This window comes from Mobula hypostoma, chromosome 3 (genome assembly GCF_963921235.1).
Source record: "Mobula hypostoma chromosome 3, sMobHyp1.1, whole genome shotgun sequence".
Lineage (NCBI taxonomy): Eukaryota > Metazoa > Chordata > Chondrichthyes > Myliobatiformes > Myliobatidae > Mobula > Mobula hypostoma.
The window spans coordinates 98,053,642-98,080,605 of record NC_086099.1 but is presented as its reverse complement, the minus strand read 5'-3'; the positions used below and the strand labels follow the sequence as shown (position 1 = coordinate 98,080,605).

At 44.2% G+C, this 26,964-nt stretch overlaps 1 protein-coding gene across 6 annotated transcripts in view; it reads left to right on the top strand.

Moving 5' to 3' along the window:
- arhgap24 (Rho GTPase activating protein 24) overlaps positions 1–26,964 on the top strand; it is a 705,958-nt gene that overhangs the window by 628,216 nt on the left and 50,778 nt on the right. For all 6 annotated transcript variants that reach the window (XM_063043516.1, XM_063043517.1, XM_063043518.1 and 3 more), the window contains one exon: positions 792–914. In XM_063043516.1, the coding sequence (XP_062899586.1) occupies positions 792–914 (123 nt within the window). The remainder of the gene's footprint in view (positions 1–791; positions 915–26,964) is intronic.

The window sequence follows — 26,964 nt, the reverse complement described above, 5'->3', positions numbered from 1 at the left end:
GGTAGGCAACGCCTCACAAATCCTGGATCAATTATTTTCTGGCAAGCATACAAACAATCACCCAAGTGCTGGCAGTATATTTGTTCATTTTCAGCTCCAGAAACTTCAATTGGGATCAATGTAATTGCCATTGTTCCGTCATTTGACACCCGTTGCCAAGCTTAAAATTCAGGAGACCTGAGTACAAGACAGTGTTTCAATAAGAAAAGTAGATTGTGCTCTCAATATATAATCCTGACTTTTAACTCTGACATGGAGATATTTTGTTTGGTACTGTTGGCAGGATGTTCAGCTGATACAGTATGTCACTTGTGCCATTGTAACTGTAATCAAACGAGCTGCGTTGTCCTGATATCTACAAATCTGTGCATTATCTGACGGTCTATGGGCAGGTGGGAGGAGCCTAGTAAAAGCCTTGCTCATCAGGCCAGTCAGGTAGCAGGGGCACATTAAAAAGTAAAAAGAATAGGTTTGAGAAGATTATAAGATATAGAAACACAATTAGGCCATTTGGCCAAACAAGTCTGCTCTGCCATTCATTCGTAGCTGATTTTTTTAACCCCATTCCCCTGCCTTCTCCCTGTAAACTTAATCTTCTTCGTGCTCAAGAACCTGTCACTCTTAAATGCATTCAATGACTTGGTCTCCTCAGCCCGCAGTGGCAACAAATTCCACAGCTTCACCGTCCCCAGGCTGTTCTTTTGTTCTGAGGCTCTTCCTTCAGAGAACAGACAAACAACTCACTCCAAAGATTTCTTTTGAAGTGCCACTAACTGTACCATGTCTTCCAGGAGGAGATCGCGATCGGATGACCACCAATCATGAAACGTACCTCCTCATGGCCAGTGCGCAGAATGACATGGAAGACTGGGTGAAGAGCATTCGCAGAGTGATCTGGGCCCCTTTTGGTGGAGGTAAGCTGACATATTATGACCACTTCCCTGCTCATAATTACTTTTAGGCCAAAATTATTTTTAATCTTACAACCCAGTTTTACAGGGGTATCATTCTGCACAATAAGTGCACTAGAATCTAGACTGGAGTCATGGGATCAAGAGGACTCCACCTGTGAAAACTTCACTGCACCTCCCTCAACACCCTTCACTGGAGTCCATGTGTGTGAACCCAAGCCATTCTGCCATGTCACAACCTAGTCAGGGTACTAATTGACACCATTCCACCTTGCTCCCGTAAGTGATTGCAGAGCAATATAAATCCAAATGGTTCAAATTAACTGCCTTTTTTGCATCTAATATATTTTGTAATATCTGTATGAGTTTAAGGCTGGTGGATCAAAGCATCTCTTGTTTCTTACCTGTGGAGAGAAATGGACATTGACCATTTTGGGTCAAGACCCTTCATCTGGACTCTTGAACAAGCACATCAGCTCTCCAGCTCCCTACATAGATGATGCTTGACCCAGTGAGGTACTCCAGATGTTTATTTTCACTCCAGATTTGAGCATCTGCAGTACAGGTTTCCCCCGCCATCCGAAGGTAGAGCGTTCCTATGAAATGGTTCGTAAGCCAGAAGGTCATAAAGCGAAGAAGCAATTACTATTTATTTATATGGGAAAAATTTGTGAGCGTTCACAGACCCAAAAATAACCTACCAAATCATGCCAAATAACACATAAAACCTAAAATAACAGTAACATATATTAAAAGCAGGAATAATATGATAAATACACAGCCTATATAAAGTAGAAATACTTTTCCACAATCATTGCTGCACTGTCCACCGTAGCGAAAATCTCACTCAAGTGCTCTCGGCAGAAAATCTCACGCAAACGCTGTTGACAAAAGCACTCTCTCCAGTAACCTTTAGGCTATGAAGCTGCCAAATCATACCAAATGACACGTAAAAATACACAGCCGATATAAAGTAGAAATAATGTATGTACAGTGTAGTGTCACTTACTGGAATCGGGAAGACAGCGCAGAGCACACTGATGATGGTGTGTTAGGCTGCGTTGTCGCAGGTTGCGGTGGTGCAGTGGCCACCACCCTCCGGGCAGTGAACTGATACCGATCTGCGAAGCATGCAGGGGTACAGCGGTAGCTGGAAGGCACCCAGCACATCTTTAAGAAAAAAACCGAAATAAACATGCTAATTAATTAGGTGCCGCCCAGTGCATAAATGTCGGCCCAGATCAGAGGCGATTGCCGATTGCGTCGCCTCTGATCTGGGCCGACAATTACGTGCCGGGCGGCACCTAATTAATTAGTTTGTTTATTTCGGCTTTTTTCTTAAAGATGTGCTGTGTGCCTCCCAGCTACCGCTGCATTCTCTGCGAATCAGTATCTGTCCACAGCCCGTTCGCTACTGCATTCAGTTTCGATTGTTATCCTTTCCTCTAACAGTTGCATCAGCTCTTCATCTATCAGTTCTTGGTAATGGGATGCCAAAACCTCTTGAACGTCACCTTCGTCAACTTCCACAAACCAAACTCACTTTGTCCTTACTTTGTTCACCACAATCGAAATGCTTAATTATGTCTAGTTTTACGCTAAGTGTAACACCCTTACGAGCTCTTTCAGGCTTTTCCAATACCTTAGAACTCATCTTGCTAATGGCTGCTCACAGGCACGTGTTTAAGCAATGCCAGCTAGAATGCCATTCCGAATCTGGGGGAGAGCAGCTGCTCGGGGTGCGCGCTGCCTTTTTTCACATGCTGCTACCTTTTCCACGCGCTGCCTTTTTTCGTAACAGTGAGGTTTCGTAAAGCAAACGTTTGAAAAGCGGGGGACACCTGTACTCTGTATTTCTGCAGGTTTCTTGTGTGTGAAACAATTTTGAATGAGATCAGAAGGTGAAATGGCTTCTTCTGACCACAGAACCCATAGAGGGTAATGGTACCTCAGTCCACTGTCAATGTAACAAGCCTCAGACAGAGGCTGTTAGCCAGGCAACAGTGATGCCATTCAGCAGTTTGATGTTAATAAACCAAAACAGAGGGGTCAACACTGAAAGAATAGCCCTGACTAAGAATGGAAAACCTGCTTGAGGGTAAAGTAAAGAACCATCCCTTACCCAAACTGCTGTGGAGGAGTCTGGTATTGTTATCACCTACGATAGATCCAGCATCTTAAAAACACAAAAGAGTGCAGATGCACTCACCAGCCCTCATAGAGAGATCAGATGTGGAAAGGGTGAGCAAATTCTAGTTCCCGGGTGTCAATATTGCTGAGGATGTAATCTGGACCCAACATATCAATGCAGCTATAATTCATCGGGAGTTTGAGAAGATGTGGTATGTTACTAAAAACACTCAAAATTCTACAGATGTACCATGGAGAGAATTCTAACTGGCTGCATTACTGTCTGGAATGGGGGGTGAGGGGTGAGTGGGGAGGCTACCGCACAGGATTGAAATAAGCTGCAGAATTGTAAACTCAGTCAGCTCCATCATGCACACCAGCTTCTATAGTATCCAGGACATCTTCAAGGTGTGATGCTTCAAAAAGGCAACGTTCACCATTAAGGACCTCCAGCACCCAGGGCATGCCCTTTTCTCACTGTTACCATCAGGGAGGAGGTACAGAAGCCTGAAGTTACACACTCAGCGATTCCAGAACAGCTTCTTTCCCTCTGCCATCCAATTTCTGAACGGACATTGAACCCATGAACACAACCCCACTACTTTTTTATTTCTATTGCACTGCTTATTTAACGTAAATATTATATATATTTACCGCAGTTCATTGTGTTTTCTCTATTATTATGGATTGCTGCTGCGCTAAAGCCAACAAATTTCACATCATATGTTAGTGATATTAAACCTGATGTTGTAATTTGGAGCTAAAAGCAAACTGCTGGAGGAACCTGATGGGTTGAGCAGCATTTATGGAGTGAAAGGAATGTTGGCATTGTTGAGACCTTGTGTCAGGTCAGGACTGAGGGTGGAGAGGAAAGGGAGCCAGTGGGGAGGGAAGGGCGAGGGGTGAGCCCCGAGTTGACTGAGGAGGAGTGACAGATCATTAGCAGGTGGGGGAGGGGAGTGGATGGGTGAGGTTGGGAGACGGAAGCACGAGGGTGAAAGGTGAATGAGGTCAAATGAAAATAGATTCAGACAAGATGGATTCAAATGAGGGGACGTGAGAGTGAAGGTGGAGACAGAGGCTGGAGACTGATGGGGTACAAAGACTGCGAGTGTTAGAATCTATTAAATGAGAAAGGTGATACTGGGGAGCATCTGAAGGGGGATGGATGGATGGGGGAAGGGATCCAATGGGTGACATGTGGCTGGAGCCGGTTGGGGGCTGGAAAAGGTGATAAAGGAAATGAAGCAAAAATGAAAGGACCAGGGGTGGATCAGAAAGCGAAAGGGTGGGGAATATCAGAGGTAAGGGTTAACTGATATTGGAAAATTCAGAGTTAACACCATTGGGTTGTAGACTATCTAAGCATAAACTGGGACGTTATGTCTCTAGTTTGTGCCACTGCTTGGTAGTGGAGCAGGTCAGACACGGAAGCAAGATGAGGCAAGGATTTCCATGAATTTCCTTCAACTTTGTTTACTGCATTCAGTGCTCCCCATGTGGTCTCCTATATGTTGGTGAGACCAAGCTCAGACCAGCTTCTGGTTTGCAGAGCACCTTGCTCTGTCCACAGTGGACAGCTTGAGCTCTGCGATGTGTTCCACTTCAGCTCCTTTTCCACACCCACACCAACCTGTCCGTCCTCAGCCTGTTAACTGCTTTCACAGCCCCCTCCCCCAGCCCAGTTCCATGCACACACTAATACCACCCTCTCCCTTCTGGTCCCATCGGCCCTTCATCTCGCCCCTGAATGGTTATTTATCAGCTTTCAGCACTTCGCAGCCTTTGTGTCTCTGCTCATCACCTTCTGTTTCCACTTTCACCCTTCCCTCACACACTTGTCTCTACCTGTCTCACCTTTTACCCCTGTGCTCTTCCACCTTTCACCCACTGTCTCCCCCTCCCCCAGCCAACCATCATCTTTCACCCCCTCCTTGGTCTATCTTTCATTACTGTTCTATGTCTCAACCCTCCCCCACTCCTCATTATAGTGCTCCCTTCCCACTCCACTTGCAGTCCTGACACGGATATCTTAAATTTTTTTCTTCTGTCTCTTCTGGGGGTCAGGAGAGGCCTGATCCATTCTGATGGCTACCCAGGATTCCCACTTCTGGTGCCATGACCCACTGCAGTGTCCTGAGGAAATGTTACAATCTCCAAATGACTTCACCACTTGAAGCAACATTCCCAGTGAAAGCCACTTCTAATTCACATGTTTTTGAAATTACACAAGATTATCACACCAGAAGTCTGGAATTCATAATGGTTATAATGCCATACACTCAGTAGGTAGAAAGGCCATGCTCCCCCATGACTCTGCTTATAAATCAGTCTAAGTCCCCAGCATAATCACTTCCCAATGTAGATTCCCATGCACTAATTTCAAAGCTGATACGCTGTTTAGTTTAAACATCAATAGGCAAAGTGGTGTGCATAAGACTACATCAGTTCTTTTCTACATCTACACAAAGGTTTCTCATGTTTTTCGGATGCTGGGCCTCATTCTGAAATCATAGAGACATTAGGACCACGTGTGTCCTTTGTTTCACGGAATCTTGGTTAACCTTCGGCACAGCTTTGTGGGCCAAAGGGCCTGTATTGTGCTGTAGGTTTTCTGCGTGTCTAACCCCTTCTATACTGGATGCAGCGATTCAGATCGACAGGTTTACTATACACTGTAAGGATAGATCTATAAGAGCCTCTCAAAAGTCGAGGTGGAGGAGTATGCCTCATGATCAACTCTTCTTGGTGCACAAATATATCACCGCTGTCCCAATTCTGCTCACCAGACCTGGAATATCTAACAGTAAAGTGCTGTCCTTTTTAACTACCACAGGAGTTCTCCAGGCTCATTTTATTAGCAGTTTACATTCCACCTCAGGCCAATGTCAAGCAGGCTTTAGACGATCTGAGCAATGGGATCAGCATGCACGAAACAGGACACCCTAATGCCTTCACCATCGTTTTGAGAGATTTTAATCAGGCCTCTCTGAAAAAGTCACTAAGCAATTACCATCGACAGATCACTTGCAATACCAGAGGAAATAACCCACTGGACCACTGCTACACTACCATCAAGAATACCTACTCTGCTATTCCACACCCTCACTTCGGGAAGTCTGATCACCGAGCTGTGCTTATACTCACCGAATATAGGCAGAGACTGAAGACTGCAGCACTAGCAGTGAGGGCCAGGAAGGTATGGAGAAGGGAGGCACAGGAGCGCCTACAGGACTGCTTTGAATTGGTGAACTGGATTGTATTCAGGGATTCATCTTCGAACCTGGATGAGTATGCTGCAGTTGTTACCAACTTCATTAAAACCTGTGTGGATGAGTGTGTGCCCACAAAGACGTACTGTACATTCCCAAACCAAAAGCCATGGATGAACCAGGAGGTACCTCACCTGCTGAAGGCTAGATCTGTAGCGTTCAAGTCTGGCAACCCAGGCTTGTACGAGAAAACCAGGTATGATTTGTGGAGGACTATTTCAAGGGTGAAGAGACAATTTCAAATGAGGTTGAAGGCGACTTCAGATGCACAGCAACTCTGGCAGTGTTTGCAAGACATTACTTCCTACAAAGCAAAACCCAATAGCATGAATGGCAGCGATGCTTCACTACCAGATGAACTTAACACCTTCTTTGCACACTTAGAAAGGGAGAACACAACTACAACTGTGAAGATCCCTGCTGCACATGATGACCCTGTGATCTCTGTCTCAGTGGCTGATGTTAGGCTGTCTTTAAAGAACATGAACTCTCACAAGGCAGAAGGTCCCGATGGAGTACTTGGTAAGGCTCTGAAAACCTGTACCAACCAACTAGTGTGAGTATTCAAGGACATTTTCAACTTCTCACTGCTACGGGCAGAGGTTCCCACTTGCTTCAAAAAGGCAACAATTATACCAGTGCCTAAGAAGAATAACGTGAGCTGCCTTAATAACTATCACCCGGTAGCACTCACATCGACAGTGATGAAATGCTTCGAGAGGATGGTCATGACTAGGCTGAACTCCTGCCTCAGCAAGGACCTGGACCCATTGCAATTTGCCTGTTGCCACAATAGGTCAAAGGCAGACGCAATCTTAATGGCTCTCCACACAGCTTTAGACCACCTGGACAAGACAAACACCTATGTCAGGATACTGTTCATCGACTATAGCTCAGCATTTAATACCATCATTCCCATAATTCTGATTGAGAAGTTGTAGAACCTGGGCCTCTGTACCTCCCTCTGCAATTGGATCCTCAGCTTCCTAACCGGAAGACCACAATATGTGCGGATTGGTGATAACATATCCTCCTCGCTGATGATAAACACTGGCGCACCTCAGGTGTGTGTGCTTAGCCCACTGCTCTGCTCTCTATATACACATGACTGTGTGGCTAGGCATAGCTCAAATACCATCTGTAAATTTGCCGATGATACGACCATTATTGGTAGAATCTCAGTTGGTGACAATAGGGCATACAGGAGTGAGATATGCCAACTAATGGAATGGTGTCCCAGCAACAGCCTGGCACTCAATGTCAGTAAGACAAAAGAGCTGATTGTGGACTTCAGGAATGGTAAGACGAAGGAACACATACCAATCCTCATAGAGGGATCAGAAGTGGAGAGAGTGAGCAGTTTCAAGTTCCTCGGTGTCAAGATCTCTGAGGATCTAACCTGGTCCCAACATAACAATGTAGTTATAAAGAAGGCAAGACAGCGGCTATACTTCATTAGGAGCTTGAAGAGATTTGGCATGTCAACAAATACACTTAAAAACTTCTATAGATGTACCAGGGAGAGCATTCTGACAGGCTGCATCACTGTCTGGTATGGAGGGGCTACTGCACAGGACCGAAAAAAGCTGCAGAGAGTTGTAAATCTAGTCAGCTCCATCTTGGGTACAAGCCTACAAAGTACCCAGGACATAATCAAGGAGTGGTGTCTCAGAAAGGCAGTGTCCTTTATTAAGGACCTCCAGCACCCAGGGCATGCCCTTTTCTCACTGTTACCATCAGGTAGGAGATGCAGAAGCCTGAAGACACACACTCAGCAATTCAAGAACAGCTTCTTCTCCTCTACCATCCGATTCCTAAATGGACATTGAACCCTTGGACACTACCTCACTTTTTTAATATACAGAATTTCTGTTTTTTGAATGTTTTTTAATCTATTCAATATACATATACTGTAATTGATTTACTTATTTATTTTTATTATTATTTGTATTTTATTTATTATTTTTTTTCTCTTCTATATTACGTATTGCATTGAACTGCTGCTGCTAAGTTAACAAATTTCACGTGACATGCCTCTGGACCATCTCTAGGGCCAGCACATCCTGTCTTAGATTCATGACCCAAAATTGCTCAGAGTATTCCAAATGCAGTCTGGACAGTGTCTGAAAGGGCCTTGGCAATATATCATTTCAGCAAGCTGGAAAGCAAAAGAAAAAACAATGCCAAAGAGATAAATTTCAGCCTTTGAGGACATAATGAGTGCAGTGGATAGAGGGGAACAGGTGGATGTTGTATACTTGGATTTCCAGAAGGTGTTTGATAAGATGCCACACAAGAGACTTATAAATAAGATACGGATGCATGGAGTTGGAGGAAGTGTATTGGCATGGATAGTGGATTGGTTAACCAACAGAAAGCAGAGAGTTGGTATAAATAGGTGTTTCTCCAGTTGGCAGTCAGTGGTGAGTGGAGTGCCGCAGGGGTCGGTGCTGGACCCGCAGCTGTTTACCATTTACATTGATGATTTGGAAGAGGGGACTGAGTGTAGCATAGCAAAATTTGCTGATGACACTAAACTGAGTGGAAAAGCAAATTGTACAAAGAATGTGGAAAGTCTACAGAGGGATATAGATAGGTTAAGTGAATGGGCCAAGGTCTGGCAGATGGAATACAACATTGGTATATGCGAGATCATGCACTTTGGAAGGAATAATAAAAGAGTAGATTATTATTTAAATGGTGAAAGATTGCAGCATGCTGTTGTGCAGAGGGACTTGGGAGTGCTTGTTCATGAATTGCAAAAAGTTGGCTTGTAGGTAAAACAGGTTATTAAAAGGCAAAGGGAATGTTGGCCTTCATTGCTAGAGGGATTGAATTCAAGAGCAGGGAGGTCATGCTGCAACTCTACAGGGTACTGATGAGGCCGTACCTGGAGTATTGTGTGCAGTTCTGGTCTCCATACATGAGGAAGGATATACTGGCTTTGGAGGCAGTGCAGAGGAGGTTCACCAGATTGATTCCAGAGATGAAGGGGTTAAACTATGAGGAGAGATTGAGTCACCTGGGACTATACTCTATGGAATTCAGAAAAATGAGAGGGGATCTTATAGAAACATACAAAATTTTGAAAGGAATAGATAAGATAGAAGTAGAAAAGTTGTTCCCATTGGTAGGTGAGACTAGAGTTAGGAGACATTGCCTCAAGGTTCAGGGGAGAAGATTTAGGATGGAGATGAGGAGAAACTGTTTTTCCCGGGGAGTGGTAAATCTGTGGAATTCTCTGCTCAGGGAAGCAGTTGAGCCTTCTTCACTAAATATATTTAAGATACAGTTAGATAGCTTTTTACATAGTAGGGGAATTAAGGGTTATGGGGAAAAGGGTTATGACTGGAGGGGTTTGATTCGCAACTAAATATTCCAGGATTTCGTTGCTTCAGGTGTGATAGAATAGGAGGGTATAGAGGGGGAGGTGTTGCATTGTTTGTCAGAGAATATATAACAGTGGTGCTCTGGCAGGATAGATTAGTGGACTCGTCTAGGGAGGCTATTTAGGTGGAATTGAGGAATAGGAAAGGTGTTGTGATGCTTATAGGGGTGTATTATAGACCACCTAATGGGGAACGAGAACTGGAGGAGCAAATCTGTAAGGAGATAACAGATATTTGAAGTAAGCACAAGGTTGTGATTGTGGGAGATTTTAATTTTCCACACATAGAGTGGGAAGCCCATTCTGTAAAAGGGCTGGATGGTTTGGAGTTTGTCAAATGTGTGCAAGATAGTTTTTTGGAGCAATACATAGAGGTACCAACTAGAGAAGGGGCAGTATTGGATTTCCTGTTAGGGAATGAGACAGGGCAGGTGATGGAGGTATGTGTTGGGAAGCACTTCGGGTCAAGTGATCACAATACCATTAGTTTCAGTGTAATTATGGAGAAGGATAGGACTGGACCTCGGATTGAGATTTTTGATTGGAGAAGGGCTAACTTTGAGGAGATGTGAAAGGATTTAGAGGAATTGATTGGGACAATTTGTTTTGTGGGAAGGATGTAATAGAAACACGGAGGTCATTTAAAGGTGAAATTTTGAGGGTTCAGAATCTTTATGTTCCTGTTAGGTTGAAAGGAAAGGTTAAAATTTTGAGAGAGCCATGGTTTTCAAGGGATATTGGAAACTTGATTCGGGAAAAGAGAGGGATCTTCAATAAATATAGGCAGCTTGGAGGAAACAAGAAGGAATATAAAGAATGTAAAAAGAATCTTAAGAAAGAAATTAGCAAAGCTAAAAGAAGATACGAGGCTGCTTTGGCAAGTAAGGTGAAAATAAATCCAAACAACAGGAATTCTGCAGATGCTGGAAATTCAAGCAACATACATCAAAGTTGCTGGTGAACGCAGCAGGCCAGGCAGCATCTATAGGAAGAGGCGCAGTCGACGTTTCAGGCCGAGACCCTTCGTCAGGACTAACTGAAGGAAGAGTGAGTAAGGGATTTGAAAGCTGGAGGGGGAGGGGGAGATGCAAAATGATAGGAGAAGACAAGAGGGGGAGGGATAGAGCCGAGAGCTGGACAGGTGATAGGCAAAAGGGGATACGAGAGGATCATGGGACAGGAGGTCCGGGAAGAAAGACGGGGGGGGGGTGACCCAGAGGATGGGCAAGAGGTATATTCAGAGGGACAGAGGGAGAAAAAGGAGAGTGAGAGAAAGAATGTGTGCATAAAAATGAGTAACAGATGGGGTACGAGGGGGAGGTGGGGCCTAGCGGAAGTTAGAGAAGTCAATGTTCATGCCATCAGGTTGGAGGCTACCCATACGGAATATAAGGTGTTGTTCCTCCAACCTGAGTGTGGCTTCATCTTTACAGTAGAGGAGGCCGTGGATAGACATGTCAGAATGGGAATGGGATGTGGAATTAAAATGTGTGGCCACTGGGAGATCCTGCTTTCTCTGGCGGACAGAGCGTAGATGTTCAGCAAAGCGGTCTCCCAGTCTGCGTCGGGTCTCACCAATATATAAAAGGCCACATCGGGAGCACCGGACGCAGTATATCACCCCAGTCGACTCACAGGTGAAGTGATGCCTCACCTGGAAGGACTGTTTGGGGCCCTGAATGGTGGTAAGGGAGGAAGTGTAAGGGCATGTGTAGCACTTGTTCCGCTTACACGGATAAGTGCCAGCAGGGAGATCAGTGGGGAGGGATGGGGGGGACGAATGGACAAGGGAGTTGTGTAGGGAGCGATCCCTGCGGAATGCAGAGAGAGGCGGGGAGGGAAAGATATGCTTAGTGGTGGGATCCCGTTGGAGGTGGCGGAAGTTACGGAGAATAATATGTTGGACCCGGAGGCTGGTGGGGTGGTAGGTGAGGACCAGGGGAACCCTATTCCTAGTGGGGTGGTGGGAGGATGGAGTGAGAGCAGATGTACGTGAAATGGGGGAGATGCGTTTAAGAGCAGAGTTGATAGTGGAGGAAGGGAAGCCCCTTTCTTTAAAAAATGAAGACATCTCCCTCGTCCTAGAATGAAAAGCCTCATCCTGAGAGCAGATGCGGCGGAGACGGAGGAATTGCGAGAAGGGGATGGCGTTTTTGCAAGAGACAGGGTGAGAAGAGGAATAGTCCAGATAGTTGTGAGAGTCAGTAGGCTTATAGTAGACATCAGTGGATAAGCTGTCTCCAGAGACAGAGACAGAAAGATCTAGAAAGGGGAGGGAGGTGTCAGAAATGGACCAGGTAAACTTGAGGGCAGGGTGAAAGTTGGAGGCAAAGTTAATAAAGTCAACGAGTTCTGCATGCGTGCAGGAAGCAGCGCCAATGCAGTCGTCGATGTAGCGAAGGAAAAGTGGGGGACAGATACCAGAATAGGCACGGAACATAGATTGTTCCACAAACCCAACAAAAAGGCAGGCATAGCTAGGACCCATACGGGTGCCCATAGCTACACCTTTAGTTTGGAGGAAATGGGAGGAGCAAAAGGAGAAATTATTAAGAGTAAGGACTAATTCTGCTAGACGGAGCAGAGTGGTGGTAGAGGGGAACTGATTAGGTCTGGAATCCAAAAAGAAGCGTAGAGCTTTGAGACCTTCCTGATGGGGGATGGAAGTATATAGGGACTGGACATCCAAGGTGAAAATAAAGCGGTGGGGGCCAGGGAACTTAAAATCATCGAAAAGTTTAAGAGCGTGAGAAGTGTCACGAACATAGGTCGGAAGGGATTGAACAAGGGGTGATAAAACAGTGTCGAGGTATGCAGAAACGAGTTCGGTGGGGCAGGAGCAAGCTGTTACTCTTTTTAATGCACACATTCTTTCTCTCACTCTCCTTTTTCTCCCTCTGTCCCTCTGAATATACCTCTTGCCCATCCTCTGGGTCACCCCCCCCCCGTCTTTCTTCCCGGACCTCCTGTCCCATGATCCTCTCGTATCCCCTTCTGCCTATCACCTGTCCAGCTCTCGGCTCCATCCCTCCCCCTCCTGTCTTCTCCTATCATTTTGCATCTCCCCCTCCCCCTCCAGCTTTCAAATCCCTTACTCACTCTTCCTTCAGTTAGTCCTGACGAAGGGTCTCGGCCTGAAATGTCGACTGCGCCTCTTCCTATAGATGCTGCCTGGCCTGCTGCGTTCACCAGCAACTTTGATGAAAATAAATCCAAAGGGTTTCTACAGTTATGTTAGTGGCAACAGGATAGTGAGGGATAAAATTGGTCCCTTGGAGAATCAGAGTGGATGGCTATGTGCGGAGCCAAAAGAGATGGGGGAGATTTTGAACAATTTCTTTTCTTCGGGATTCACTAAGGAGAAGGATATTGAATTGTGTAAGGTAAAGGAAACAAGAAGGGTAATTATGGTAAGTATGACAATTAAAGAAGAGAAAGTACTGGCGCTTTTAAGGAATATAAAAGTGGATAAGTCTCCGGGTCTGGACAAGATATTCCCGAGGACCTTGAGGGAAGTTAGTGTAGAATTAGCAGGGGCTCTGACAGAAATATTTCAAATGTTGTTAGAAATGGGGATGGTGCCAGAGGATTGGTGTATTGCTCATGTGGTTCCATGGTTTAAAAAGGGTTCTAAAAGTAAACCTGGCAATTATCGGCCTGTGAGATTGACATCAGTGGTAGGTAAATTGATGGAAAGTATTCTTAGAGATGGTATATATAATTATCTGGATAGACAGAGTCTGATTAGGAGCAGTCAACATGGATTTGTGCGTGGAAGGTCATGTTTGACAAATCTTATTGAATTTTTTGATGAGGTTACTAAGAAAGTTGATGAGGGTAAAGTGGTGGATGTTGTCTATATGGACTTCAGTAAGGCCTTTGACAAGGTTCCACACGGAAGGTTAGTTAGGAAGGTTCAATCGTTAGGCATTAATATCGAAGTAGTAAAATGGATTCAGCAGTGGCTAGATGGGAGACGCCAGACAGTAGTGGTGGATAATTGTGTGTCAGACTGGAGGGCGGTGTGCCTCAGGGATCTGTACTGGGTCCAATGTTGTTTGTCATATACATTAATGATCTGGATAATGGGGTGGTAAATTGGATTAGCAAGTATGCAGATGATACTAAGATAGGTGGCGTTGTGGATGATGAGGTCGGTTTTCAAAGCTTGCAGAGAGATTTAGGACAATTAGAAGAGTGGGCTGAAAGATGGCAGATGGAGTTTAATGCTGAAAAATGTGAGGTGCTACATTTTGGTAGGACTAATCAAAATAGGACATACATGGTAAATGGTAGGGCATTGAAGAATGCTGTAGAACAGAGGGATCTAGGAATAATGGTGCATGGTTCCCTGAAGGTGGAATCTCATGTGGATAGGGTGGTGAATTTTATTGAATGACAGGTAGGCTCGATGGACCAGATGGCCTACTCCTGCTCCTATTTCTTATGTTCTATTATGCCGGTGATAATAAACCTAGTTCTGATTCTGATCATCCTTCTGTCTCCGCAGTTACTGACTGGCTCGTTGAATTCCTCCAGCAGATTGTTTCTTGCTCAACGTAATTTTAATTTTCTTCCACATAATCATACTCACCTCTGGGCTTCCGTTGCTATTTTCTTGAGCGTTGACATTACTGATTGGTCACTGATCAGTACATCACACGGATAAACAGCACTGGCTACTTGTCTGCATGTGTGTTTTGAAAAATGTGTGTGACATTCTGAAAGAGGAATGTGCCTTTCATCATTTACTGTTGTTGCAAAATTTTATGTTGAAACTTTTCAAACCAAACTTTCCAAATCGGCTTTATTGTTTTCAGCTGTTAGTGGTTTATGTATGGAAAAATTGAAACCCTTTGATAAGCAAGATGGTGATACTTCAATCATCCCATTCATAAAATTGGAGAGTAAATATCCTTCCATTGTGAGTTAAATTGGCTGATGGTTTCTTCTGTTGGTCAGTTTGAAATGGGTTTAATAACATGAGCATTAAATTGGAGCTGTCACTGACATCCAGCACTGAGGGAGTGCACCCTTGAGTGAGAACCATCTTTCAGATCAGCTATTTAACCAAAGGCCATTCCATCTTTTCAAGATGACAATTAAAATCTCAAGTTCTTAGTCAGAAATGGGAAAAATAATTTAAGCCAGATCTTCTGATAGCCAATTGAACCCCAGCCTGATCCTGTAGGTGCCTTTGTCATCGCTAATCCCACCCAAGTTAGCCATGCAGCCATTCTACCCAACACTGCAGGAAGGGGAGACACTTGCAAAGATGGGGTTGAAGTATTTCTGTGCATTAAAGTACTAACCTGGTCTGAGCCAGGGACTTGTATTTGTTTTCAAGCTCCGCCTGAACTGAAGACATGGCATTTAGTTGGGTGCAGTAGAGGCTTGAGTCAGGTAGCTCAGCTCCAGATTCAGCCTTATTAGAAACACGATCATGCATGAAAACATATAAGTAATTTTCAGATTATTTTTAAAACCAATCCACTGAGTATTTTTTGTGTGTGGTTTATGAGGCAGTGTAACCCATTTTAGAATACTGTTATTTATTTTTTATTATTATTAATTATTTTTCTCTCTCTCCTTTTTCTCCCTCTGTCCCTCTCACTATACCCCTTGCCCATCCTCTGGGTTTCCCCCCCTCCCCCTTTTCTTTCTCCCTGGGCCTCCTGTCCCATGATCCTCTCATATCCCTTTTGCCAATCACCTGTCCAGCTCTTGGCTCCATCCCTCCCCCTCCTGTCTTCTCCTATCATTTCGGATCTCCCCCTCTCCCTCCCACTTTCAAATCTCTTACTATCTCTTCTTTCAGTTAGTCCTGACGAAGGGTCTCGGCCCGAAACGTCAACTGTACCTCTTCCTAGAGATGTTGCCTGGCCTGCTGCGTTCACCAGCAATTTTTATGTGTGTTGTTAGGATACCTTAACTTCTGTAAACCAGCCCGTCACTTCTGAAAATCCTCTGTTGATTGAAAAGTGCTCCTATTACAACTCTTGGAAGTAATCTGAGACAATGGTATGAGTGTGGAGTGTAGCCAGAGAGAGACTTGTGTTCTTATCACCTTTACTAGTTATACCATCAGACAATGCGAAACGAGGTGGTGTTAATACTCATCACCAGCTCCAGGCTTCTTCACCCTTTTCTACATGTTCCTTATAACAGCTCATTATCAGCAGAGAGGGCGGCAGGGAAGGAACTGAAATCTGCAGTGCTGTGCTGTCACAGTAGAATTACCATGTAAATCACATGATTTAATAAAGTAAAAGCTTGCAATGAAGCCAAGAGTGAACAGAGTGATGTGACCTCAACAAATGGAGATGGCAATTAACATACTGCTTTAAGAGTTTATGGTAGTTTGAATCAGAAATGGCACAAATGTGGAAGAGAAATGAAATGTGTTTTCAATTTCCTTCAGTTGGTGCAAAGAACTCTTAAAAATCACATTGAATATATGTTGTTACGTACCCCGTAACTGGGTTGCCAAACCAGCAGAAATGGATCACTCAGTTGGAGTCTGGATTACTAGAACTAAGAAAGTTTTATTAAAGAAACAAGCAACACAGTACTCTAATCAAAAGGATAATAAATGCAACAGTTCAGCAATGATAAACACACATGTACACAGAATTAGGATAACAGGATCAATCAAGCTCTATCATTGTCTAGGGGTAAATGACCAGTTTCAAAGTGACGCAAAGTTCAGTTCAATTTAGTTCAGTTCAGTTCACAGTAATCACTGCCGTGGGAGATGGACGGTGGGGGGAAGGAGAAAGAGAGCAAAATGAATGAATATTCAAACGGCTTCCACACAGACCTTCGATATTCTTCGCAGTCAGCTTTCGGGCGAGCCCTTTGTGATGTCTTTTGAGGTCACCGACCATGACCCCTCCGTTTCCAGATACGATCGTTTCTCTGTGGTGAACCTGGCACCCAGGCAAGGGCAGACACACACCAGGTTCCCGCTGATCGTGCCTTTCCACCCTGTGCGTCTATGGCTTGGTCCCGCGATCAGCCTTCCAAAATTTCCCACCAACTTATGGGAGGCGCACCGCTTCCAGGGTCTCGTTACCTCGTGGTGTCGTGTGTGTCCTGCCTTAGCAAACCTGTCCCTTTTTATCCCCCTGCTGGGGTATCGCCTGTCCATCACTTCAAACAGTTCAGGGTTCAAAGGGGGAGTCGATCTTGACAGCTCTCCTTCCGTTAAACTCTCCTGTCCCTTCATTAACATCTCCAAGTGCTGCTCCATTGTTTTCCTTATCTCTCTTTCTCCTGAGGACAGGTGGCAGACCAACTGCTGATCCCACTGGTGCCAGCACAGGCCAGCTAACATCTTAATCTATGTGTATTCTCGTCACAATGTGTATTTGTCATATTCTCTTAACAAGAAGGGCTAACGTACAGGGGTCATTCAACAATGAATAAAGATTTGCTGAAGATCATGTGATATATTTTGGCTCAGGAAATGGAAGAAATTTTGAAAGGCCTTTGCTTTGATGATGATGGTACAGGCAAGATATCATTCAAAACTATTAAATGCATTGCGAAAGAATGAGATAAAAATCTGATGAGAAAATGCTGTTTATTTCCCTTTTTTAGGTACATTGTATCTTTGCTTCTGTCATTCCATCTGCATGCTTCACCTCAGCATTTTCATCCAAAAATAGTGTTTCTTTCCCCTTTTCCTGCTATCTCTGTTTGAAACCCATCACTGCCTCTAAATTGTCAGACTTCTTGTCCAACTAAATACTGCAAGGACTGCGACCATTTCCTGTCACATTCTCTGCTTGCTAACCAACAGCACTCTAGGGCAACACGGGGTAGGAGAGCTGCAGCCTCTTGCAGTCTCAGTCTGCTGAGTTCAGAATCAGATTTATTACGCTGGACAGTAAATTTTTTTCGAATGTGTTGTTTCCTCAGAAATTTTTTGTGTTTATGATAGACCACTTGAAGCTGAACACAAATATATCTTCAGACTACTTGTATCAAGTAGGAATTTGGAAAACAAAATAATAACTTTTATGAAATATATTGTGCTCAATTGCATAACAGTGCTGACGCCTTGCAATAGTTCAACTCAGTGAAAAATATGTAGTTGATTATTTCTGTTTGTGCTCAGTGTCTGAGGCTTCTCGCTTAAATGTCCAACAATAATCAGCCAGCACTGGTGGATTCCAGTTGCTCTGATACCATTTCTCCATGACTGCAATGTCTTGGTGAAACCTTTCACCATGTTCATCACTGACAGAACCAAGATTTGCAGGGAAGTAGTCTATATGGGAATACAGGAATGAATCTTTAGTGACGTGTTGCACTTCATGGTTTTGTATGCTTGAAGCACGTTATCAACCAGCTGTATGCAGATTGGTGCTCTGTGATTGCCACGAAAACTTTCAACAGCATCCTTGACTGCCCTCCATGTGATTTTCTCCAGTCCCTCTAGAAGTTCTTCGAATTGCCTGTCATTGATGAGCTATTTGATTTGTGGACCAACAAAAATGCCTTCCTTAATCTTGGCATCAGTTGTTCTGGGAAACATTGGTCTCAAGTATTGAAATCTTTCACCTTTCTTGTTCATCGCTTTCACAAAATGTTTCATAGGCCCCAATTTTAAATGAAGAAGAGGCAAAAATATCTTTGTTAGGTCTACAAGTGGCTTATGTGCCATACTTTTCTGCCCTAGAACCAACTGCTTACGGAGTGGCCAATCCTTTTTAATGTAATGAGATTCTTTAGCAGGGCTGTCCCGTTCACAAATGAAACAACAGTGCTTGGTGTATCTGAGTGGCAGCACTGCTACTTTCAGATCACCGCAGATGTTCCAGCTGTAGTTGCTCTACTGTGTGTGTTTTAACAAAATTTCCAAATTTCCATAGTGTATTGCACAGCTGATTGGTATTAAAGGGTGGACACTGTGGTCGTGTAGCACCGCAGCTTTCAGGCTTAATACTGAAGAATCACTAAAAAGATGCCATTGTTGTGAGTCATGCTGGCAAACCAAAGCATGCCCAGGCATGTCAGACAACATAGAAAACTTCTCAGCTTACATTATGAGCAACATTTTAATTGACTTGAATTATGAATTGAAATAACAAATAAAGGTGATTCCAAAAAAATGTGCACAATAGGGAAATGTTATTGTGATTTCAAAATCCATAAGGTACATCCAACAATATTTAGGAGGCCAAATCTTTGTCCTGTGTAATCACTGACATGTGGTGTGCAGCAGCAGAGTGCTAAGATCTTCAGTGCCATCAGTGTGGGGTTTGCACAACCTCCCTATCATTTGGTGGATTCCTCAGAGAGCTCAAATTTCCTTCCACATTCCTAAACTGAATGGATTGGTAGATTAATTGCCAAGTATTAATTGACTTTAGTATATGGAGGAAAGGTAGATCTGACAGTAGCACTGACGAGAGTGTGGGAAGACTAGTGTAAAAGGGTGCTCGATGGTCAGTGCTGATCCACTGGGCTGAAAGCCCTGATTCCATCCTACTTTGAGCCATTCCATTGGCATTGCTGTTATCACACTGCGGCAGGCTGTGTTATAATACAAGCCCGATAACTTAATAATTCAGAATATTTGTTTCTAGTCATCCTTAAGCATGGTCTTTGCATATCAGCTGCTTTCTGGTTTCAACAGGCTTCATTTACCTTCTAATCTGTGTTGCTAGAATCCCTTCTGGGCAGTTCTGTCACTGGTCACTGTATAATTCCAATTAATGTTATACTCACTGCTGTTGTGGCCTGTAAATGAATGATGATAGAATGAAACAGCCAACAGACTGTAAGACATCAGACATTTGACACCTCAGTCTACATTTTTCTTGTGAGACACGTTTGCATGTTATTTGGCGGTTTTCCCAAGTTAAGTCACTTTATACAGGCAAATTTCCCAGGATTGAATATCTATTAAAAAATATTATTCTTGTGAAAAAACGTACCTCTGCCCCTTACAAACATGTAGGAACCAAGGCCTTTTGTTCCTGGTGCAGATCCTGGTACTTCAACCCCAATGACCTTTGGCATCAACTCTACCAAAGTCAAAATCGAATTTATCATATGAACAAGCACATGTACGTACAGGTGCACTCATCAAACTTACCTGCAGCAATGTGACAGGCATATAGGCAGTGTTCACAAGAAAAACATAAATTATACATAGTTTTTACATGACCGCAATTAGAACAGCACATTTTACTTCAGTGCTAAGTGGTCATAATGGTGCTGAACTGTATTGATTAGGGTTTTGCCAGTTGGTCACTAACTGAATGGTTGAGGGGGAGTAGTTGTTCTTGAATCTAGTGGTGTGATGGTAGCTGCAAAAACATGGGAAGGCTCAGATCTGGTGTCCTTGATGACAGATGCTGGCTTCCTGAGACAGTGAGTGCCTGGTGTCTGCTGAAACCAGAAAGCAGCCACAGATACTACCAATGGTGCGGAGGGATTTGTACATGCCGTATTAGGCAGAGTCCACTATTCTCTGTGCAGCTTTTTACATTCCTGCATATTCGAATTGCTGTACCAGACAGTGAAGCGTCCAATCTGGATACTTTCAACACTACATCTGTAGAAGTTTGTTTGAGAGTATGATGGCAAACTGAATACCCTTAACCTCCTAAAAAGGTAAAGATGCTGGCATGCTTTCTTAGCGAAGTGATTGCATTGATGTGCTGGGCCCAGGACAGTTTTCCTGACAAGTTGTCTGATATTAAGAGGAAATTCTTTAGCCAGGGAGTGGTGAATCTGTGGAATTTGTGGAGGCCAAAGCGTTGGGTATATTTAAGGCAGAGGTTGATGGATTCTTGATTATTCAAGGCATGCAGGGATATGGGAAGAAGGCATATGTTGAGAAGGAAATGGATCAGTCATGATGAAATGGTGGAGCCTACTCAATGGGCTGAGTGGTCTTATGGTCTTATGTTAATGCTTAGGAATTTAATGCTCGACAGCCAATCCCCAAATGAAGACTGGCATTTGTTCACCTACCTTCCCCTTCATTAGGTCAACCATCAGTTATTTCAGTTTGCTGATGCTGAGCTATAAATTATTTGTATGAAACCACATTTATGTGTCCAGTGAGGGCAATTCCATTGTAAGGCTAATGATGGGCACACATGTGTTTGTCATAACAGAGGGGACGGCCAAGGGTCCTGGCAAAGAATCGTACCGTCTGCCCACCCCCCCTTATCTCAATAGATAAATAAAAAAAATATATAAAAAGCCATGATCCTATACCAACACACAGAAAATGCTGGAGGAACTCAGCAAGTCAGGCAGCATCAATGGAGTATAATAAACAGTTAATATTTTAGGCCAGGAACAAAGATCAGGACTGGAAAAGAATCGGGAAGAAGACAGAATAAAGAGGTAGATGGAGGGGTGGGTTTATAACAATTCCATGCTGCCAGCTCCTTAACGAAATGAAAAAGGTGAAGCAGCAAGAATTTCCAAAGCCCCCTGACAAATAATCACATAACAATTGGAAGGCAGAAACACTGTGCTGTTAGGGAGTATTCTGGGGTTATGAAATTATGGATAGGATAATTATGGATGAACAAAAATGGGAACCAGTCTTCGGGAAATAAAATCTGCATGCAATTAACTGATACGTGGCTTGTGAAACCAGTCATACAGGAGAAATTCAAACTACACAGGGAAGGAGAATGTTCCTGCTATTAGCGCGTTATTAAAGGGGTATCCCTGCCACTTACAGGATAGGAACAGTTCAGTTTGTCTTTTAATCTTCTGGTTAGCTGCATGTTTATTGTGCCACCCTTTAAACACTGTAATAAGGGAGTGTATTTTGTGTGTCTAGCTTTTGGAAAAGACACCAGTAATGAATATTCAAAGGGCTTCTGTTAGTAATTCAGTAAGTTTACCTGACCGTATTCCAAATGTTTTTTTTTATTTCAAAATATACTTCATTCAAAAATAAATATATACAATAAACCATTCAATAACTTTTCATCCTTTACATACGTTTCCATTATAGTCAGTACATATCTGTATTTATAGCCACCCACGTGGCACTGCAGTAGTTCAGCTTACCATATCATTGTTGAGAGGTATACTCCCCACCCCCCGACCCCTACCACTCCCACGGGTGGAGAAACCTATACTGTGGTTCTTCCCCACCGGGCCCTTGCGGTGGCTGCACCGAGTTTCAGTGCGTCCCTCAGCACGTACTCCTGCAGCCGAGAATGTGCCAGTCGGCAGCATTCTCCCACGGACATCTCCATGTGCTGGTAGATCATCAAGTTTCGGGCCGACCAAAGAGCATCTTTCACCGAGTTGATGATCTGCCAGCAGCCCCGGATGTTGGTCTCCGTGTGCGTCCCCGGGAATACCCGTAGATCAGAGAGTCCTCTGTTACGCCACTGCTGGGGATAAAACGTGACACTAGCCCGTCCATCCTCCTCCACACCCTCTTTGCGAACTGGCAGTGTGCAAAGAGGTATTCCAAATGTTAGGTGGATGATCATAACAATTCACACCATGGCTAATGATGTGTGGATACAAAGGCTGGTGTGGTGGCAGGTAGGAAAAGGGGAATCCTATCCCTGTTATGCCTGTGGGAGGATGGGGTGAGGGCAGATGTGCAGGATATGGGGCAATGCGGTTGAGGGCAACGACAGTGGTGGAAAGGAAACCCCATTCTTTGAAGAAGGAGGACATCTCAGATGTCCCAGAATGCAAAGCCTCATCCTGCATAAATAAACAAAGTAAAATGCATAAATTAATTATTTTATGGTGCAGAATGTGACAGTTTGAATGCAGTGTAGCAGGGAGTTCAGGAGCCTGAAGGCCTGAGGGAAAAACTTTCCCACCTTGACTGTACTCGTTTTTATGCATCGAAGTCTCCTGCCTAATGCTAGAAAATCAAAGAGGGTGCTGGATGGATGGGTGGGATCCTTGATAATACTAAGGGCCTTGAGTACCCAGTGCTCCTGATAAATGTCCCCTATGGATGGTAGGGAGACCCCATGACCCTCTTAGCCGTTCTCGCGGTCCTTCATAGGGATTTCCGGTCTGATGCTTGGCTGCTCCCATACCAGGTGGAGATGCAGCTTGCCAGGATCTTTAAGGTAATTAGAAACTTACCTGGAGTAGCCATATACACAATGTGACTACAAGAGCAGGTCAAAAGCTAGGAATCATGCAGCAACTCATATCATAACTCCCCAAAACTAGTCAATCAACAAGGCTTAAGTCAGGAATACATGGAATTCTCTCCACTTGCCTGGATGAGTGCCATACAGGATACAGCAGCCCATCCACAGCTATTCTCTCATTTCACCACCAACACACAGGAACAGCAGTGTCTATCACCTCCAGGATGCTCTGCAGCAACACATCAACACTTCTTTGACAGTACCTTCCAAATCCGTAACCCCTAGCAGTTACCAGGCCAAAGACAGCAAAAGCACCACCACCTGGACTTTAACTAAGCAATTAAATGTAGGCTCAGCCTGCGGAGTCTCGTTCTTTTCATTGATACAAGAGTTAGGTCAGGTGACGTTACAGTGCAGGAAGCTGGGCTGTGCTGATACCGTATACAGTTTGCAGACTGGAGTAGTGTGGGCTGAGGGTCCCGTTGGAGATGAGAGGAACATTATAAGAACTGTATATCATTGCCTTGGAAATTTTTGCCCACACTGGTCTACATGGCCTGAAGAAAGGCCTTCCCAATAATTCTCACTGCTACGACCATGAAGAGATGCAAGCATACCTGGTAATCTCCAGTTGGTTACTGCCACATGCCCAGGTCATGCACGTGTGGTCCCCGGTATGTGCACGACGGGAGTGTGCCATCATGAACACACATACCAAATCTCTAATGAATTACAGCCTATGGCGTTCTTTCCTCATGTTGGGCTCAGGATAAATCTTCAGAGATTTAAAGAACTTTAAACCGCTCACCCTTTCCGCTGATGAGGACTGGTGTGTGAGTGTGTTCCCTCGACTTCCTGAGGGAGGTACAGAGGCCTGGGTTTTGAAGCTTGGTGATTAGTGGTGGTGGGACAATGGTGTTGAATGCTGAGTGGTATCAACAAACGGGAGCCTGATGTACATTCTGCTGTTGTCCACGTGCTCCAAAGCTGAATGGAGAGCCAGTGAGACTGCACCCATGGTAGACCTATGGTAGGCAAACTTCAGCAGGTCCAGGTGCCTGCTCAGGCAGTGGTTAATTCCAGCCATGACCGGCCCCTCAAATCACTTCAAATCAGTGATGGTTGTTAAGGCAGGTGAGAACATCAATGAGAGGTTGAAGATGTCTTTTAACACTCGGGCCACTTGGTCAGCACAGGTTTTCATTACCTGGCCAGGTATACTATTGGGGTCCGACACCTTTCAAGTGTTCAGCTCTTCGAGGATGTTCTCAGCCTGCGAGACAGATCACAGGGTTGCGGGATGCTGCAGGGATTTGCACGGGTATAGTGTCATTCCCCCTCTCAGGTGTTGAACTCATCACTGCCAACTATGCTGCTAGGTTGTGCCTTATAGGAAGCAATGGCAAGCAAACCCTGCCCCAGCTGCTGTGCATCCAATGGTGTCTCCAACTTCACATTCGGTTGCCCTTTAGCTCTCACGATGGCTTCTATAAGTCATACCTGGATTTATTGTATGAATCTGGATTTCCAGTGTTGAGCACCACAGATCCAGTCCTCTCAGACTGAAAATCTACTGGTTCATCCAGAGTTGTGGGTTTGGGAAAATTCAGTATGATTTTGAAGGCACACGTTCACCCATGCTGGTCTTGATGGAGTTGGTGATGGCTATGGCGTATTCATACAGATCCAATGATGAATCCCTGAAAATGGTCCTGTCTACCGATTCCAAAAAAAAAATCCCTGCAAGTGCTTCTCCACTCCCCTTGACCATACCTTTGTGGTCCTCAGTACTGGTCCAACAGTCCCTAGGCTCTACCTGTACTGCGGTTGCACAACAACAAGTTTCATGTCATATAAGACAGAGGTAATAAACCTGATTCTGTTTCTCATTCCTTCTGACTTTCAGTCTCCCTTTCTTCTCTCTTTTATACTTTTTCTCTCCCCATCTCTCTCCCTGTCCCCGTCTTTGCTGCTCATTTCTCATTTATGCCTCATCTCTTAACATTAGCTAGGCCACTAATGCCTTTAAGGCCTTAAAATAATCAGGGCCACTTTATTTTTCTCATATATTCTTGTGCCAACAAATTATTTTTGTGTGCTATCTTGGGCACACTTGCCAGCCTTGCTCCAGTGTAATTTATCCAAGTTAAAAACCTACTGAAGACAAGAGTTTAGATCACTGGAACTGTGAGGTGTTTCCACCGTCTCCCACACCACTCTGCCACAAACACAGTCATCACGGGAATTGTTTAATTAACCTGAAGAACTTGATTAAGAATTTTCTCGATTTTTTTTCACTATCTTGGCAGGTTTTCTTTTCATTTTGTTTCATTTCTTCCTGGAGATTATGTTAGTAGTTGGGGAGTTTGTGTATTGTCATGAAGAAGGTATTGTAGATTTATGAAACAGTCTGTATAAATCAGTACATATATTACTCTTACTCAATGCGGTGTCACTGAATTAGAAGCTTGTGACCTTGAGTCCCAATACAGAGACTTAAGCACAAAACTGTCAGCTTTCGACTCAGTGTAATCACAAATAAACTGCTTCAAGAACTCTGCAGGCCTAACAGCATCTTGGGAGGCAAAGGGATGGCTAACTTTTTTGGGATTAAGACCCTGTTTAAGGACCGAGAGGGAAGATAACTAATATATAAAAGTGAAAAAGAGGGTGAGACAGTGACTGGGTAGTAGGTGGAAAAGGATGAGGCAAGGATGGTGGAAGGTAGTTGTAAATGGGGTAGAGGGAGAGTTAGGGCACAAGATGGTTAGTGATCGGTGGAAACATAAGGATGAGCTAGGGATGGTGGAAGGAGTGTTAGGACAGAGGATGGCTAGTGATCAGTGGAAACACAAGAAGAGGGAGAGAAAAAATGAACAAATCAAATGGGGAAGTGAAGGCAGATGAGTAGAGACAGGCTGGTAGGTGATAGGTGGAATCTAATTTTGGAGGGATATTGGGCAGGTGGGGAAGAGGAATAGCTATGGTGAACTAAGGGAGAAAAAACCCAATTAGATAGGTATATGGGTGATTGGCAAATGGAACCAGGTTGAGTGAGGGGAGGAAGGGAGGGAGGGATGTGTTTAGGTAAAATGGGAGGGGAATAGAAAAGATGAACAAAGGGAATGAGGTCTTATTTGTTCTGGCAGCAATGGGAATTGGGTTATCTGAAATTGGAGAATTCCATGTTCTTACCATTGGGTAGTAGACTACCAAGGGGAATGTGTGTTACTCTTCTTGTGGTTTGCATTTGGCCTCAACTTGGCAATGGAGAAGCTCGAGGAGAGACATGTTGGCATGGGAGTGGGGAAGGTAACCTATAACTTGAGAATGGCTGTTGCAGGCAGAGTGCAGAAGCTCTTGAAATGGTCAACTAGTCTACACTGGGTCTTGCTAATGAAGAGGAAAGTGCATTGCAAGCACTGAATATAGTAGACCAGACTGGAGGAGGTTCCTGGGATGGTGGTGCGGGAGGAGATATCAAGATAAATGCTGCATGACCTATGGATGCAGGGGGAAGTGACACAGGACAGGGAAAGGTGGGTAGAAAAGATAAGGAGACCAGGGACTCGCAGGGTGTGTGATCGCATGGAAATCAGAAAGGATGCATGGTGGTGGAGTTGGTGGAGATGATATACTCTAGGGTGATATGCTGGATGTAGTGTTTGATGGGCTGAAAGGTGAGGGGCAGGGTAACCCTGTTTCTGTTTTGTCTGGAAGGGGGTGGGGGTGAGAGTAGTCATGCAGGAACGGAAGAAATGTATGTGACAGCTCTACGCACATTGGCATAGCGGAAACTACGTTTACTGAAGATGGAAGACATTTCAAAAGTCCATTGTAGTAATGTGGGAATGGCACACTGTTGTAAATGAACTCTTCTGCATGAGATTTTATACTATCTCTGCTATCTTACCTCTAGATTTAAAAAAAATCATGTGGCATCATTTTGGAGGGAAGTTATCCTGGATAATGACTACCTCACGATCAGCAGGAAGCAGTTCAGCCTATGGTCAGTGCTGTGTTGTATCACAACTGTGAAAAGATACAGTAGAAAGTATTTTAATCAGTATCAAGTGCCTGAGGTTGTGAAAGCCTCTTTTCATCTTTTCAATAAGAGTATTGAGGCCAGCATCAGAACTGCTGAT